The sequence below is a fragment of the Vigna unguiculata genome, chromosome 11 (genome assembly GCF_004118075.2).
Source record: "Vigna unguiculata cultivar IT97K-499-35 chromosome 11, ASM411807v1, whole genome shotgun sequence".
NCBI lineage: Eukaryota > Viridiplantae > Streptophyta > Magnoliopsida > Fabales > Fabaceae > Vigna > Vigna unguiculata.
In genome coordinates, this window is record NC_040289.1 from 40,101,653 (window position 1) to 40,117,345 (window position 15,693).

General features: G+C 30.6%; 2 protein-coding genes across 2 annotated transcripts; one reads left to right on the forward strand and one right to left on the reverse strand.

Moving 5' to 3' along the window:
* Nucleotides 1-371: 371 nt before the first annotated feature.
* On the reverse strand, nt 372-5,723 carry LOC114168308 (altered inheritance rate of mitochondria protein 25). The gene is made up of 11 exons (XM_028053070.1): nt 5,203-5,723; nt 4,732-4,818; nt 4,501-4,542; nt 4,348-4,392; nt 3,157-3,222; nt 3,005-3,061; nt 2,858-2,919; nt 1,712-1,832; nt 1,022-1,099; nt 833-939; nt 372-720 (listed from the first exon to the last, which is right to left on the reverse strand). The coding sequence occupies exons 1-11, from the start codon at nt 5,596-5,598 to the stop codon at nt 690-692; spliced, it is 1,092 nt and encodes a 363-aa protein (XP_027908871.1). The 5' UTR covers nt 5,599-5,723; the 3' UTR covers nt 372-689.
* Nucleotides 5,724-10,271: 4,548 nt separating this feature from the next.
* LOC114169784 (uncharacterized protein At1g51745-like) lies at nt 10,272-14,017 on the forward strand. Its single transcript, XM_028055089.1, has 4 exons — nt 10,272-10,661; nt 10,797-11,347; nt 11,497-11,781; nt 12,595-14,017. Exons 1-4 carry the CDS (start codon nt 10,501-10,503, stop codon nt 13,821-13,823), a joined length of 2,226 nt encoding a protein of 741 aa, XP_027910890.1. The 5' UTR covers nt 10,272-10,500; the 3' UTR covers nt 13,824-14,017.
* The last annotated feature ends 1,676 nt before the right edge of the window (nt 14,018-15,693 follow it).

Genomic DNA, 15,693 nt, shown 5'->3' on the forward strand with positions numbered 1-15,693 from the left:
TTACCCAAGAAATATTTGTTATGGCTTCATATTCACAAAGTAGATTCAGTTCTAAAGATTTCGAAACTACAAGTTTATCTGTACTAAATATCGTAAATATAAGCATAATAGTTTCATATGACTTTCAATAAAATTTAAAAAACGAAGTAAATAATGGTTTCACAGAATCAATGTCAGAAAATAGCAGTTGGAGATAAAGTGAGAGAACTGATATCGCCTGTTACCAGTGATGCATTGTTTTTCAATTGGTAACAACATTTTGAGTTTTTGCCTATACCAGTTGTGCATTTAACATGTAACAAAAGTTCTTCAATGGATAACTCTAAAACTCAATTTACTAGCTTTAACACATGATTTGCCAGAAAATGCAGTGGCTCAATCAACTAGTTTATCTCATTGGTAAATTAACCACTTGGTCAACATTCAAATTAATTCAAAAATCAAATGTCCCGTAGCTGTTTCAATTTTCACAGGGACCAAAATGAAATTAACAATGAGTACAGGGATTAAAACTACATCTTAATATACCTTTACCCCACTGAAAAACCAGCTCGAGTATAGAAACAGGGTCAACGTTGGTATTATAGCATACAACACCTTCAATTTTAAAAACTAGTTGGTTGGAAGAGAATGGCTTCAGAGATATGCTGGCAGTAGATAACCAGATTTTACTGTCTGTCAAATCAATTTTACTCTTCGGCAACAAGGAAGGGTAGTCCCCTAACATCCCAAATTAAAAAAAAAAAATTAAAAAAATCAATACCATTTACAGTTTTCTCAAAACTTTATTTACACAATATACAGTGATGTTAAAACAATCCAAACAGCTTACCAGCCTCCGTGTCTTGAGAAGTAGTCGTTATCTAATGATATAGCAAGAGCTACAGTTACAGCTCTCTCTGCAAGGGTCAGTGTGCGACTGACTTCAAGGTCTTCAATCTTCAGAGAGAACATCATATCAATTAGTTAAGAGTAGAGAAAGGTAAGGTTTCTAGAGAAAAAAGGTGTAGGGAGACTTTACTGCATTAGCAAGGCCAATCTTAGAGCTGGGATCAGAACTCCCAAATCGAATCACATACTGACCAGCATCAGTCAAAATCTGCACATTTCAGTCAACGTATAATTCAGGTTTGAAATCCAACACAACACCTATAATATCTGAAGAACTGAACATGAAATTCTTCAGTTAGATGACTCCACAATAACAGTTAAAAAGTTGATATTAGATATAGGCATAAAGTTAAATCCTTTGCACTTGAAAAAGAGGAAGCAAGAAACAAGGCAAGGATTTATGGTACACAGGTCAATAAAGGGCAGTTCATCTGGTTAAAAGCTGGAGGGAGAACCCATAATTATAGTATAGATATATAAATATATAGTAGATGATTCTATCTTTTCAACTTTCAATTGAAACTTGAAAAAACTGTGCTTAATAACATTAATTGTCACTTACCAGGTGGCATATAGATAACTTTAGCAATGTGGTTGATTATGATGAATATCAAATTAAGATTTAATTTGTAGAACAAAACCAATGGAAATCGCAATCTAACCATAGATATTTTCAAAAGGAAAGTTTTACTTGGAATGTTTAAAAGACAAGTAAGACAAGTAATGGTAAAAGATAAAAATAGCAGTCAATGATTAGCATGTTTAACAAAGGTAAGCTAAATTTTTTTAACAAAGCAATAGGTTAATGCCAAAAACCAACCTCAAAGCCAAAACCCCTCCAATCACGGTCTATTTGAGCAAGCACCTCACCATTAATATCTTTCAGTGTGAATGTCCAATTCCATAAGCCAGGATTCTCTACCACAGCAAATTGCTTATTCCTGCAAATTTTATTATTAGACTCACATTTTGTACAAAAGACGAATGCTATGAAATTTTAAACTCGAGCCTCTGAATAAAGGTGAATTCAAAGAAAACCAATCAAATAGGTCAGCAGCATATGTGAATTTTTTTTTTTGAATAAAAGTAGCCAATAAAATTTTATTCTCAGATAGAGCATCATCATTGATGAACACAGCAAACACAACAATAAAACTGCAGAAAATCAAACTTGTATCAAGGAGAATCCAAGAATATGTAGCCAAAGACAAAATAATAATAATGATCTGATGGTGCACTAACAAATGGTAAATAAAAACCGAAAAGAAAGACTTTTAGATGAGGAACAAGGGCAAACAAACAAGATCTAAAATAAAATGCTATAATGTTTTCCCTTGCTTCATTAGAAGATGCATGGAAAATGCAGCCATACAACCAGTGAACTCTAAGCATTAGCACCCCAGGCTTAAAGTTTCCTAACTATTTGGAAAGGCTAGAAAGCTGTGTCAGAGAACTGAACTATATATTGAGATGGTCGATCATATGGATACACAATGGCATCATAGATTATTACCATTGCATCTCTTCTAGAACAGAATCAACTTCTATAAACTTCCTATCAAGTTATATACAGATTCCTTTTATTCGGAGGGAGGGTGGTAATCCAATCCAGCCGGAGAGCTATGTTCACCAAACATTTATTTCTTCCATTATTAATTCTAGTATTTCCACTGTTTCCAACTCAATTCCTATTATGGCCACTGGTAAAATGAAATCCATTTTCCTCCTTCCTAAACTTAAAAAGACAGCGAAAATGACCAATTATTTGGAAATATATTAGGGAAAGATAACATGCTAATTGACTTTCATAAAATGAAATTACAGATAGATAACAGATAATTGTTACTGCAAATTTTGTCATCCAATGGGCATATGAAAGAAATATTCAGATGCAAAAAGAGATGTAAAGACATTATGATTTTGATAATTAATTATAACAAGTAAAAGAATAGTATCTTTATATTACCCCAGGTACAAATCATAGATTCTCCTCCAGAGATGCCATCGCCTGTGAACTACTCCAACTTCCTGAAGAGAGAACTTAACACAATTAACAACCAAAGTCATGAAAAACAACTTACTCATATAAAACAATGTACTACATTTGGCATACCTGACCATCAACTTCTGCATAAATTGAGCTTGTTATCCACCAAAAGGGTCTTCGAACCTAACCATGATAGTTGTTTGATTTATTTCACTAAGGTGAAAAAAAAAATTCATGTGCATAAAACAAAACCAACATTAGAAATATATGTTCCTTACCCTAAAGAGCTCAGTACCCAAGCCGTCAGTTATGTGTGCAACAAAAGGTCGCCTTAGACGAAGCAACTGCAACAAGAAGGTTGAAATGGAATGAAAAAAAAATCATAATACATACATGAAAAGCACACACAAATCAAACCAAGACACATCGCATAACTTGCAAATGCATCCATTGAACTACTCCTTCCAGAACCCAACCAATGCACAAAGTGCCCAAATATGAACCCCAACACAACTTTAGAAATATCTCCCTCTTTGGACAAACAAAGAACTTACTAATGGACACCAAGTTGATCACCCTCATGTAAAAGTTAGCAAATAAGATGACCCTTTCATAATCCAAAACTAGACTAGTCATGTTAACAGAAGGATGTTTTCATTCCACATATTGTAAGACATGATTCTAATCATTCATGTTACAATTTAGAGTAAGTGTTAATAGGAATGTGTTGTAATACGATATTTGGTGAACTAATATTCAAACAAGGTATGTTTTTGCTCGTATGTCTGCTAATACTACTTGAACTTATTATTTGTTAAATCTGATTTGGGAAATGAAGATTTGAATGAAAGATATAGGCTGGGAGGTGGATTTGCCAAATGTCATCAAGACAGATTTTGCGTTGCCCGTTTCCTTTTGGAATTTTTTGAAATATGAATTGTATTTCTGAACCATATAAGGGACAACAATTAAGGTTTTAAGGACTTGACTGAACAACTTCTCAGGAGATGTGGCGAAAAATTTATATCCATGCTAATGTAATTTTTTATTGATGATTTTCAGACTATATATATCACCCTCTATTTGGAGGTATTGGTATTTCTAATTTCTTTTGTTAGTCTACGAGTATGGAATGATATAGAAATGAATAATAGAACAAAAGCAACTTTATCTAAAAAATACATCTAAGTTTGGTTGATAGATTGCAGTATCCACAAAACTATAGCAACGAAAGCCTAATCACATTAGCTAGATGAGGTTGGCTACATGGATGACATGATGTCATTGGAATCAGTTAAAAACCAAACTCTTCAGTGATGTTATTGACCATGAGATCCCTTTTACCACAAAATGATTTATAACAACAAAAATATATAATTACGACTTTATTTCCATGTGGATGATACTTGAAACATGTTCTAGAATAAAACAATCAAAGGAGGTTAAGTTCAAATGATTGAAATGACTACCTGTCTGATAACAACATTGCTCTGTTCACGAATATAACCTACGGGCTGCATCATAGCAACCAATAAGGTCAACCATCATTGCTACAAGCTACGTAAGAAAAATACATAAAGATGGTATAACTTGATGAAAATGAGATAATAATTGTCACTGACCGACTGAGGATAGCACGCATCTACAATCGCATAACGATTTTCCTTCAATCAAACCAAAAAAAAAAATCACAAAATTAGACTTCAAGAGTAATAGTCAAGAAAGATAGAACAATTACAGTAAAGTCACACAGCCTCAACATACAAAGTATCCATTACACATAATGTGAAATGGACTTTTTAAGAAGTTGCTTAAAGGAACCAAGCTTCGGATTCTAGAATAAAGATGATCACCTGTTCAAAGCCCATTACAAGATTTGCCCACTCGATATCTCTGGTAATCAGCAAATTGGACCTGGCAAGCAGTGGTGCTACCTTGGCCTAATAAAAAAGGGGCAAGTAGAACACGTCCATATCAAAGTTGACAAAAAGGATCTAAAAGTAGGACCATTTGTTTGTGATTTTCTTAAGGGAACAAAATTAGTAAACAGGAATGTGCCTAAACTAAATTCCAAAACAATAAAAAACAAAAAACACAAAAACTCATTAGTTTCAAAATTTTAAGAAAAAACACCCTTACTTGTATCTACACGACAGCAGTGACAATCATGATATAGGTCAACTCTAGTAATTGCAGGAAGTACAAGCATGATTATCAAGATTCAAACTCACTTATCTGACATAAGAACGCAACATTGCTTAACAGGATATATGATAACATGAATTAACAAAAAAAAAAAGTGCAAACTAGGGACAGGAAAAGACCTCTAAGGGAGACAGTGGTTCGAAGAATTCAGAGACGGATTGACTGATAGGTGGTTGCTTCAAACCGGGCCGTCGTTTACCTCTTCCGACGACACCAGATGAAGCAGAAAACCAGCGCGGGTCACCGCCATAACCTCCACAGGATTTAACTAATTTCCTCCCTCTGGGATTTGCCATTTTTCTATCATCAATCCAAAGATTTGCGAGGAACTCCCTCGTCAATCGATGAAGATCCACTTCGTTTCCACCGTCAATGGCGCTTCCGAATGGCCGAGCCAGGGTAAAGGGATTGCGATTGTGTTTGGCCGCAACGGTGGCAACGTTTCCATGAAATCGAACAGAGGAATTTGCAATGTTTGATAGCCACTTCCAACCCTCCCTGGGCCAATTCTTCATCTTCAGTTTACAATCTCCAAAATTGAAGCACCAAGTAGTGATGCTGAAAGAGAAAATGGCGGAAACAGTGATCAATATTCACAGCTCTTAACACGTAGAATTTTTCAATATCGCAATCTCAATTTCGATTCTGTGCGACTTTAATAATATACTCATAATACTAATTTTCAAATTTTAAAATGGGTTAATCATAGTTTTCCTTTCTTAACTTTTACCGAAAATTATAATTAAACTTTTTACAAAATTTTAGACTTGTTTAAACCTGTATCTTCGTTAGTGGATGAATTTGGTTTTTTCAATAAATTTTTTTTGACATTTTAAATATATTTATCTACTAATATTAAAATAATAATGTGTCAAATAAATAATTCTAATAATATTTTTTTAAAATATTAAATAAATTTAACAACATAAAATTTGATTAAAAAAATTAAATTTTTATATTTTTGTATTTAAAAAACTAAATTAATTTAAACTTTTAAAAAGGAATAATTTTAAATTTTAATAAAAGTTAAAAATAAAAACATATTTAATCCTTTTAAAATATATTAAAAATAATTTTTAAAAATCCAATAAGAAAATATGAAGAAAAGAAAGAGAGGGAAAAAATGAAAATAGAAAATGAGAATGAGAAAGAAAAGAGAAACATAAAGGACCGATACTTGTCAATGTTTTATATGTTACGTCAAAATAAAGTTAATCCCACGAGCCTGTATACATGATTTTTTAGCGACCGAAAAGTATGAGATAAACAAAATTAAAATCATATCGTAATTTAGGGATATACTTGTTCTTAACTTAAGTGAATTTTAAAATTCATTTATTTTAAAAAGTTTAATTAATTTTAAAATATGTGAATTTAATTTTTTTAATTAAATTTAATTAAATTTATTTAATATTTTAAGCGTGTTTTATAATAATATTTAATTTAATATTAAAATAAAAATATGTCAAATAATATAAATAATTCAAATATAAACCTGAAATACATATAAAATATTAAATAAATTTAATAAAATCTGATTAAATAAATTAAATACAGAATATTTCGAAAAATAAATATAAAATTGATTAAAAACTTTAAAATGAACTAATTTTAAAATTTATTAAAAAAATTAAGAAAAAAATATACTTAACCTTATAATTTAAGATCAAAATATAGTTAATCTTATTTAACATTAGTTTAGTTTGTTCATATTTAATCACGGATTTTTTTAAAATATGATTAATTCACGTGCATTCGATTAACATTTCATTCCATGCCATGGTGATTTATTATGAATGGTTTACTGTGAACGTGCATGATGATGACTTGTGTTAGGAAAAAAAAATCATTCAGGAGTAATTTCGAATAAATAAATAAATAATAATTTAATTGAATAAAAACATAAATTATTTTTAGTCTCTCAATTTTATCTCACTCTTTTTTTGACCATTGCATGTCATTTTAAAATACAAACAAAAGTGTAATCATTTGTTTCTTATAGCAGTCTATATTATCCCATTATGACCATCCATGTGATCAAATTTTTCTTTGTAGATTCTGACATTTTTAATTTAATTTTGAACGATTTTCAATGTAAAGAAAACACCTCTCAATTTATATTTTATGGTTAGATAGACTATTGAAAACATATTTAGTTAAAATTTAAGTCTATGAAATAGTTATTTTTAATTCAATTTTTATTATTTTTTTAGTTTATTGAGTATTTAAAATTTTGTATATTTTTCAATTGAGTTTGTCTGTTTCTTATTTACTCGTTTTTATATATTATAAAAAAATAAGATTATGTGATTAATATAAAATATATTTAATTAGTATTTTAGTTTTAATAATTATGGAGTTTATTTCCTTTGTTTATTTAATTTTTTGTCTCTTCGTTTTATTTAAAACAATCTAATGCAACATTGTTTGAAAAATAAGCAATGACTTATTTTCTCGTCTATTCAATCCCTTTTGAAAAGCATTTGTCAAGTCCCTGTAATGCATAAATATGATACATGTATCGAATATGACATGTATCTGATACGTCGATATGCTAATTTTAAAAATAATATGGCATGACACGCGATATATGCATAATGAAAATATAGAAATTATTTTTAAAACATGATAAATATATGATTATTCTTGTGTGAATCCAAATCAAAATAAATTGTATTAAATGTTTTCAACATAAAAAATTATAAATTATTGTCATCATAATAGCATTATTGATTTATATATTACATACTTCATTGATAAATATCGATAAGTATCATAAAGTATCAGATACAAATACATGTCAAACACATATACGTGACACAAATCGAAGTTTGGCGCATCATTGCCAAGTTCTTTTGGCACTTGACTCCTTGTAACAAGCTAATTCAAGTACCAATTTGTTTGTTAGCTAGCTACACTACTTTATGGTGTGACTCCGAATCGGTTCCACATTGTCCTTTTTAGATTTGTAAGAGCTAGAAGAAATGAATAAGAATACAAACAAATATGAAGGGTAAACAACTTTTAAAAGATGAATAAATGGGAAAGGAAAAAATTATTGCAAAAGGGTGGTGGAGAAGAATGGAAAAAAAAGGGGAATGGGTGGATGATAAAAATGAGGAAAATGGTGGAAGGGAGGAAGAAAGAAAAAAAAAAGAGATTAACACGTGGTAATTTTTCAATTTCTTAACGCCAATTTAAGAGATGACACATTACTAAATATTTTAAAATAAAAATTTAATATTGAATTAAAGATGACAAAATATTAAGTTTAACTATGCACTTGGTCTCCATTTTTCTATAAAAATTTCAAATTGATCATTGTATTTTTATTTGTCTCAATTAATTTTTTATTTTTTTAAATGTGATATAATATACTCATTTCCATTAGGACTCTACTAATGACATTAAATAAGTGTTATATGTCCATTCATGTCACATGGATGTGTGATGTGATATTGTCATCCTAAGTGTTGTTTTATTTTCAATTTGGATTTTGTCTCCGTTTTTTTTATTTAATCTCATCCCAATTTATTTTCTTTAAAAAATTATTAATTTTTTTTCTTTTCCAAATTAGGACCAAATTATTTTTTATATAAATAATACTTTTATTAAAATTTACATTTTTATTAAATATTTTTAACAGGATTAAGTTTATTTAGTTTTGTATTTTATATTAAACGTTATTTAAAATTACTTTTAAACTAAAAATTTATTTTTTAAACTGTTTTAAAATTTTATATTTTAATTTATAAATTTGTTATTTTTATATCAACTAGAATATTTATATAGAAATTATTGATTTTTACACATTTAAAAAATATACATTTAATATTTTTGAAATTATTTAATAAAAATATTTGTATAATATTTATATAAAAATGAAATAAAAATATAATGAACAAATTGAGATTAAAACAATCACACTTCATGTCACATGTTATTGTAAGTGTTACTATCACTATTATTATCATGTAACAGGATGTTCACTTTAAAAATTTTATATAATTAAAAAAATCACAAATTAACATGACGGGTATTTAAGATTGTAAGTACAAAATTAACAAAAAAAAAGACTAAATTATATGAGAAGTAAAAATATAATTGAAATAAATAAAAATGCAATTGTCAATTTAAGGTTTTTTAAGAGATAAAAGACATAATTAGAAAAAAATTAAAAAATGACTTGGAATCAACTCTAAAATTAAAATACCAAGTGTATAAAATAATGGTGTACTTAATATAACAAATAAATAACGTTCATTATTAGAAAAATATTTAAACAACATAAATTCAATTAAAATTTATATTAATTTTAAATATTTAAAAATACGACTTACTTAAAAATATTTAAATTTATATAGCCTATTTAAACTTTAAAAAATGTAAATATATATTTTTGTAATTGTTTTTACTTTGTATTTCACACGCATAACATCTACAAATGGCACAAAATCAAACACATACATTGATATTTAACATAAAAAAAGTCAGTAAGTTCTTCAAACCTTAATTATTATTAAACACATTTTTTTCATTAATTTTAAACTTATTTTCGCGTCTCAGAAATTAAAATTAAAATGCATCTTAATCTACAATCTAAAAGTTGTCTTCTTCATTCCCTCCAATGACATTTTTGTTTTTTTTTTCTTTTTCATTCATTGGCTCCACAAAATAGCCTTTAACTTTTCCATAAAAGTTCTAGCAACATTTTCTTCATACATCATTTGCTGTTAAATTTTTTTACAGCTTATTATTTTTTGTTAATTAAAGTTATTAAAAGCTATAAAAAAAAAACCGTGACCCTTATTTAATGAACATTAGCTATGATATCATAATAATCAAACCTTATTTAATTGTTATTAATACATTAATCGAATAAGAAAGATAAATTTATGTTACGCGTAATAATAAATCACCGCATGGTTTTGTTTTTATACTATTTTAAAGAAAGTATTTAATGAAAGAGCAGATACATTTAATACTCATAGGTCAAAAGCATTTAATGCCTTCTTTATAAAAATTAGCATAATCAATTATTTTTTTCTTAATTTGTAATTAGTATTAATTAACTTGAAATAAATAAATATAGAAAATTAAAAGGACACGGAATTTCAGACTTTAAAATGCATAAATAATAAAGGCTTGTTAAGAGTCGCGAATTACCCAAACCAAACGTATACGAAGAGCAAAATACAAAGAAAGTGTGTATGTATAATAGTAGGTTATTTTAGTATAGCGGAAAAAAAATACAAGGGATTGGAAGAAAAGGACGAATAAAATTGAAGCTCCAAAAAAATGAAATTTCCCCAAATCTGAATGGGAACATTTGCCCTAACCCATTTTCCTCTATTCGGATCCTCCAGTCACGACGACGGTTCCCGGATCCTGCGCTCATCGGTTGGCCGGGGAAGCGGATGATGGATTGCGGCGTTGGATCCATCGTGTGGGTGCGTCGGAGGAACGGGTCGTGGTGGCCGGGTCAAATCCTCGGGCCCGACGACCTCTCCGCTTCTCACCTCACCTCACCCCGATCCGGAACCCCCGTCAAGCTCCTCGGCAGAGAAGATGCCAGCGTGTAAGTTTTCTTCACCGATTCCGAATTCGCGACTGTGTTAGCTACCACTGGAAAGTTTCTTGCTTTTCTTTGTGTGCAATGCATCCATCTGTTAGCATTCTTTGTCAGTGTATGCTGATTTTTCTGTGTTTTTAGGGATTGGTACAATTTGGAGAAATCCAAGCGTGTTAAGGCATTCCGGTGTGGTGAGTTTGATGATTGTATTGAAAAGGCCGAATCTGCTCAGGGGGGGCCGCTGAAGAAGAGAGAGAAGTATGCGCGCCGAGAAGACGCCATTCTTCATGCTCTTGAGCTTGAGAAACAGATTTTGAAGAAGCAAGGGAGATCAGGTGGTAGACCTTCAAATGCTTTTAAAAAGGGTGTGGTTGCATCGCCACCGGAAACACTGGGAAATGACAATGAAAACCATGCAAGTTCTTTTATGTATTGTGAAAGTGAGTCTGCCGGAGGTTTCTTTCCTCCTGAGATGGCCAAGGATGGGAATCAACTGCGCGGGGAAGTGGATTATTCTGAAACAACACCTCGGATGAGAGACTTGCAGGATTTTGGGCTCAGAATTGCCCCTGCAAAAAAGAAGCTTCCATCTTTTGTTGAACCTAACATGTATCAGAAACGTACGGTTGATGATGGTGCTCGGGCTCTTGCAAGCGGTGGTATACGCGCTGGCAGTAACCTCCACATCAATGGTAATATTCTCTAGAAAAAAAAAGGGTAGATGAGAGATTGAGTTGGAGTGATCAATATTTTTAAGAAGAAGCATACGAGGCACTTTTTTTTTATTGTGGAAATTCACCAGATGTTGAATATTTTAACCTGACTGTGGTTCTGTTTCTAGGGGCTGGGCAAATAGGAGCTTCACGAGCAAAGAGGAGCAGATGTGTGTATTTTCCGACCGAGTCCAGTGATTCTCTTGATTACAGAGAGACTCTACCCCGTGTTGAGATTTCACCTTCCCAACGCAGAAGGGAGTTTCCTTATCATGGCTCTATGGTTGGAGAGACTGAATATACTTTTATGGATGAGGTTGAATCTGATTCTTCAGAAACAGCCTGTTCTGATTCTGATTCTGATTCTTCGGAGACAGAACCAGACTTGGATGAAGAGATGACAATATTTTCAGGTTAAATTTCTGCCATTCTCGTACTATCCTTGTCTTAGCAGTATGATCTATTTGTCACACCCTGAGAAAACAACTACATAAAAAAATTGGCACATCCATTCTTTCAGTATCTTTAATTTAGTGTTTTCACCTCTCTTACATTAATAATGTTCCATGATTTCTTGCACAGAACATAGTTGTTAGTTATTCTTATGGCATGATTGTATATGGATATTGAAATGAATAATGTACAAGTCCTTGTCTCAGCCTCTGATGTAGTTGTTCTTCCTTTCTACATTCCTGTATTATTCCATATTTGGTTTACTAATTTGCAAATCCAACTAGTGATTCTATCATAGGAAATGGCTTAGAATTAGCTGAGTCAAGATGACAAACCACATCTTCCTATGATCTGCCTTCCTGCATTCTCATTTCATCTTTTCTAATGTTGGCCTATTATTTGTTACCAATATAAAAACTTGTGAACCCTATTCCTACGTTTGATTAGTCAATCTGCTAAAGAATTTTATCATCGGATTCTAAGATCTCCCACAATGTTAAGAAACTCTTGTACCTTTTGCTGCACCTGTGCACGTAAGAAAGATAGTCACAATGAATAAAGATGTGCTTTGTGAACATGCCATTTTGCTAAGGCTTATCATTGAAGTATTTAGAGAGGGATTTAGAAAAAATTGTTGTATCATGTATATTTTAATTTTGACTGGTTTTTTGTAATGTAAATTTGGAGTCACTTCCAACTTGTGTTTGACTCTGTTTTAGCTTTCTTTCACATCATCCTTCATGGCTTTACTCAGGATGTTCCTATAACTGCAGAAACTGGTCATGATGCTGAAGAACATGAAAGCACTAGCAGCGAGGAGCTTGATGAATTAGCAAATTCCAGTGACATGCCTCACCTTTATCCTCGTGACTTAATAACAAATAATGAAGCTGTGTCTAAATGGCAACTAAAAGGGAAAAGAAATAATCGGAATCTTGTAAAGAGGTCTGTTGGTGCTTCTGATGGAAAATGTAATATGTATGGAGCAGGAGCAGATGTTGAAGGAAAGAGTAGTCATTTAAGGCACAATATAAACAGTCCAAGTTTGCACCGCTACAAATTTGATTTTGGTGATAACTTTGATGACGATGATCAAAACTTTGGACTGGAAGATGAATACCCTCAATCTTCTAGATCCATATCAAGAAGTCAAAGTAAAGTTCATCGTGGTGTAGCTTGGAATGATGTGGCCTGGGATGATCATCTACCTTCTAAAAGACATTGGGATGGTAAAGCATATTCTCCATTGTACGCTGACCGTTATCAATTTGGTGGTAGGGTCAGGCCGATGCTAGTTGATGTAGATTTGAAGGTTCAAGCAAGCTATCGTAAAGAGTGTGTACCCTTCATTTCGCTCATGAGTAAATTAGATGGGAGGGCAATAGTGGGGCACCCTATCCAGGTTGAGGCTCTCAGGGATGGCTCATCTGATATTCTGTTTCCGACAATTGATGACTTCAGTAATGATGTGACTGGTATCGAGGGAAGTAGTGTGCTTCCACCGGCATGGAGGACTGCAAGGAGAACTGCAAATTTTCGCATCCCGCGCCCCCATGCGCCATCATCAAATGGTGCTGAAGGTGCGGCTGAGTTCCCCTCTTCAGATCAAGAACAAAGCTTTGAATATAAAAGTGTAAATGCTGGAAGTTCCAGCCACCAGGCTAGCCTTCAAAAGAGAAGTGGCCTTAAAAGTCATCGTTCTTCAGCAGACAAAAAGTCCTTAAAAAAGATGCCAAAGAAATTGAGCTTGTCATCTTGCCAAAAAACTCGAACTCTGTCCTCATTATCTACTGAGCATAATTTTAGTAGAAAGCCATTACATGATAGCAGTAGTTATCAAACAGATAGATTGACTAAACCAGACATTTCTGGGTCCACTACAGTAGCTTGCATACCAGTCCAGTTAGTGTTTAGTAGATTACTCGAGAAGATTAATAGGCCTCCATTGAAAACACCTAGTAATTTGGCTTTGCTGAATACTGGTGTGGATAGAAATTCATAGGTTACATGTACATTGTTATATGGCAACAATAATCTTACAGTTGTAGCACAATATATTAGGCATGTCTTTTTTCCAACATAGGGAAGTCCTATTCAATTTAGTGTCAGCATTTCAAGGATTAATATGCTGTATAGTTTCCCTATTCATCATGTATCTAGTCTAGATAAATAAAAGGTACATGAAATTATTTAGCTGTCTTGTGAGTGTACATTTGCCGGATCTTGGTTTCCTGAGAACTGCAACTAGCTAGTTATTGATTTATTTGTTCCAATATTGATGGGAAGTTCAAACTCCAGTAGAATCTAGTGCATTGGTGGTTAAAATGTTGATGTTTTGTAGCGGAAAAATCTACTAAGTCCAATGTTTTCTGAGAATACACAAACAAATATATGTTACTAACTTCAATGTTATTTATCGCTTGTTTCTAACATAAAATGCTCAATATCTCATGTGGAAATTGTTGCATCTGTTACATAAACATGTACATAGCTGCTTATCGCTGGATCTATTTGTGATTATGACATTTAATAAGTTTGCATTAAACATTTGTTTTGTTGTTTTCTTATGCATTGCGGTATGATAGTGGTAGTGAGTTAGATTACAGACTCAAAGTATTAAACATTGCTAAATAAATATGTAAGTTTCTAATTTGTTTATCACAAAGTGCCAGCATGCTTTCATTCTACTGACATAATAATTAAAATAAGAGAATTATTTATTTTTTAATTTTTGTGAAAAAGTTGATATTTCATGTTAAAATTTAATCCTTTTGTAACTTGATGCTTTGATTAACTTTTATATATATAATCACGTTGGGGGGTAAGTAAACAATTATTCAAAATAGAGAGAAGTAATAGTTTTCAAGGAGGAAAAAGTAAAATTCTAAATAACATTTGAAACAGTGAAATATTAATGCCAATGTTGTATCTATATGGGAAAAGTGCCATGGCTATTTAACATAAATTTAAATAAAATTTGTCTTTCTGAAACATAAACAAGGAATAAAGTTTAAATGAAATAAAATTAATATTTTTTTCATTGATATTTTCTTCTTTAAAAAGCTTATATTAGTTACCTTTTAATCTTAAAAAGTCTAAAATATAAAATTATAAAAATACCTTAAAGGTATAAAATTGTAATTCAAAATATTAATTTAATTACCAAACCATAAAATTGTTTATGTAATTTTATTATACTGAAATCTTACGAACTTCGTCTCAATAGCATTACTATTTTTCATGATACAGTAAGTGACTTACTTTTTTAAATATCAAATGTAAAACTATTATTGCAAATGATATATATTATTTATTATGTATTTTTTAAAAAGTCTTATCAAGATTTTATAATAATTAGTTAACACAATTATATTTTTATCATGATTATGATATAAATAAAGTTATGATAAAAAATATTTTTAAATATGTAAATTATATATATATATATTTTATTTGTAATAAATAATTTAGATTATGATATAAAGTTATTCTTAATTGTATAAGTAAAAAAATTGGTTCACCGTTCATTCTTTATATGCAATTTTGGCCTATACTTTTATCATGATTACAGAGTTCCTGTATCGCAAAAGTTATATATAATTTTAGACAAAATACTTTTATATAGAGTTTTGGCCTGAATATTTTTATCTTGGTTATTTTATTTTTTAATTTATATTTTAATTGTTTATTTTATAAACTTTTTAGATATTTAACAATATTTTTTTTCTTTTGTTAATTTAAACTTTTTTACTTCTAATTATATTTTAATTTTTAATAATATTAAAATATAGTTATTTTAATATTTTTTAACTTTTTATGGATGTACATCAAATAAAATTTTAAATACAATTGTATTAATAATTATTATCTCA

Excerpts from the sequence above, each read along its gene's own strand:
- LOC114168308 (XM_028053070.1), bottom strand. The coding sequence starts at position 5,598 with ATGAAGAATTGGCCCAGGGAGGGTTGGAAGTGGCTATCAAACATTGCA. Across the intron at positions 4,819-5,202 it reads AACCACTGTCTCCCTTAGAG|GCCAAGGTAGCACCACTGCT; the intron begins GTCTTTTCCTGT and ends CTTTTTTATTAG. Across the intron at positions 940-1,021 it reads AGATTGGCCTTGCTAATGCA|ATTGAAGACCTTGAAGTCAG; the intron begins GTAAAGTCTCCC and ends TTCTCTCTGAAG.
- LOC114169784 (XM_028055089.1), top strand. The coding sequence starts at position 10,501 with ATGATGGATTGCGGCGTTGGATCCATCGTGTGGGTGCGTCGGAGGAAC. Across the intron at positions 11,348-11,496 it reads CAGTAACCTCCACATCAATG|GGGCTGGGCAAATAGGAGCT; the intron begins GTAATATTCTCT and ends TTCTGTTTCTAG. Across the intron at positions 11,782-12,594 it reads AGAGATGACAATATTTTCAG|AAACTGGTCATGATGCTGAA; the intron begins GTTAAATTTCTG and ends CTATAACTGCAG.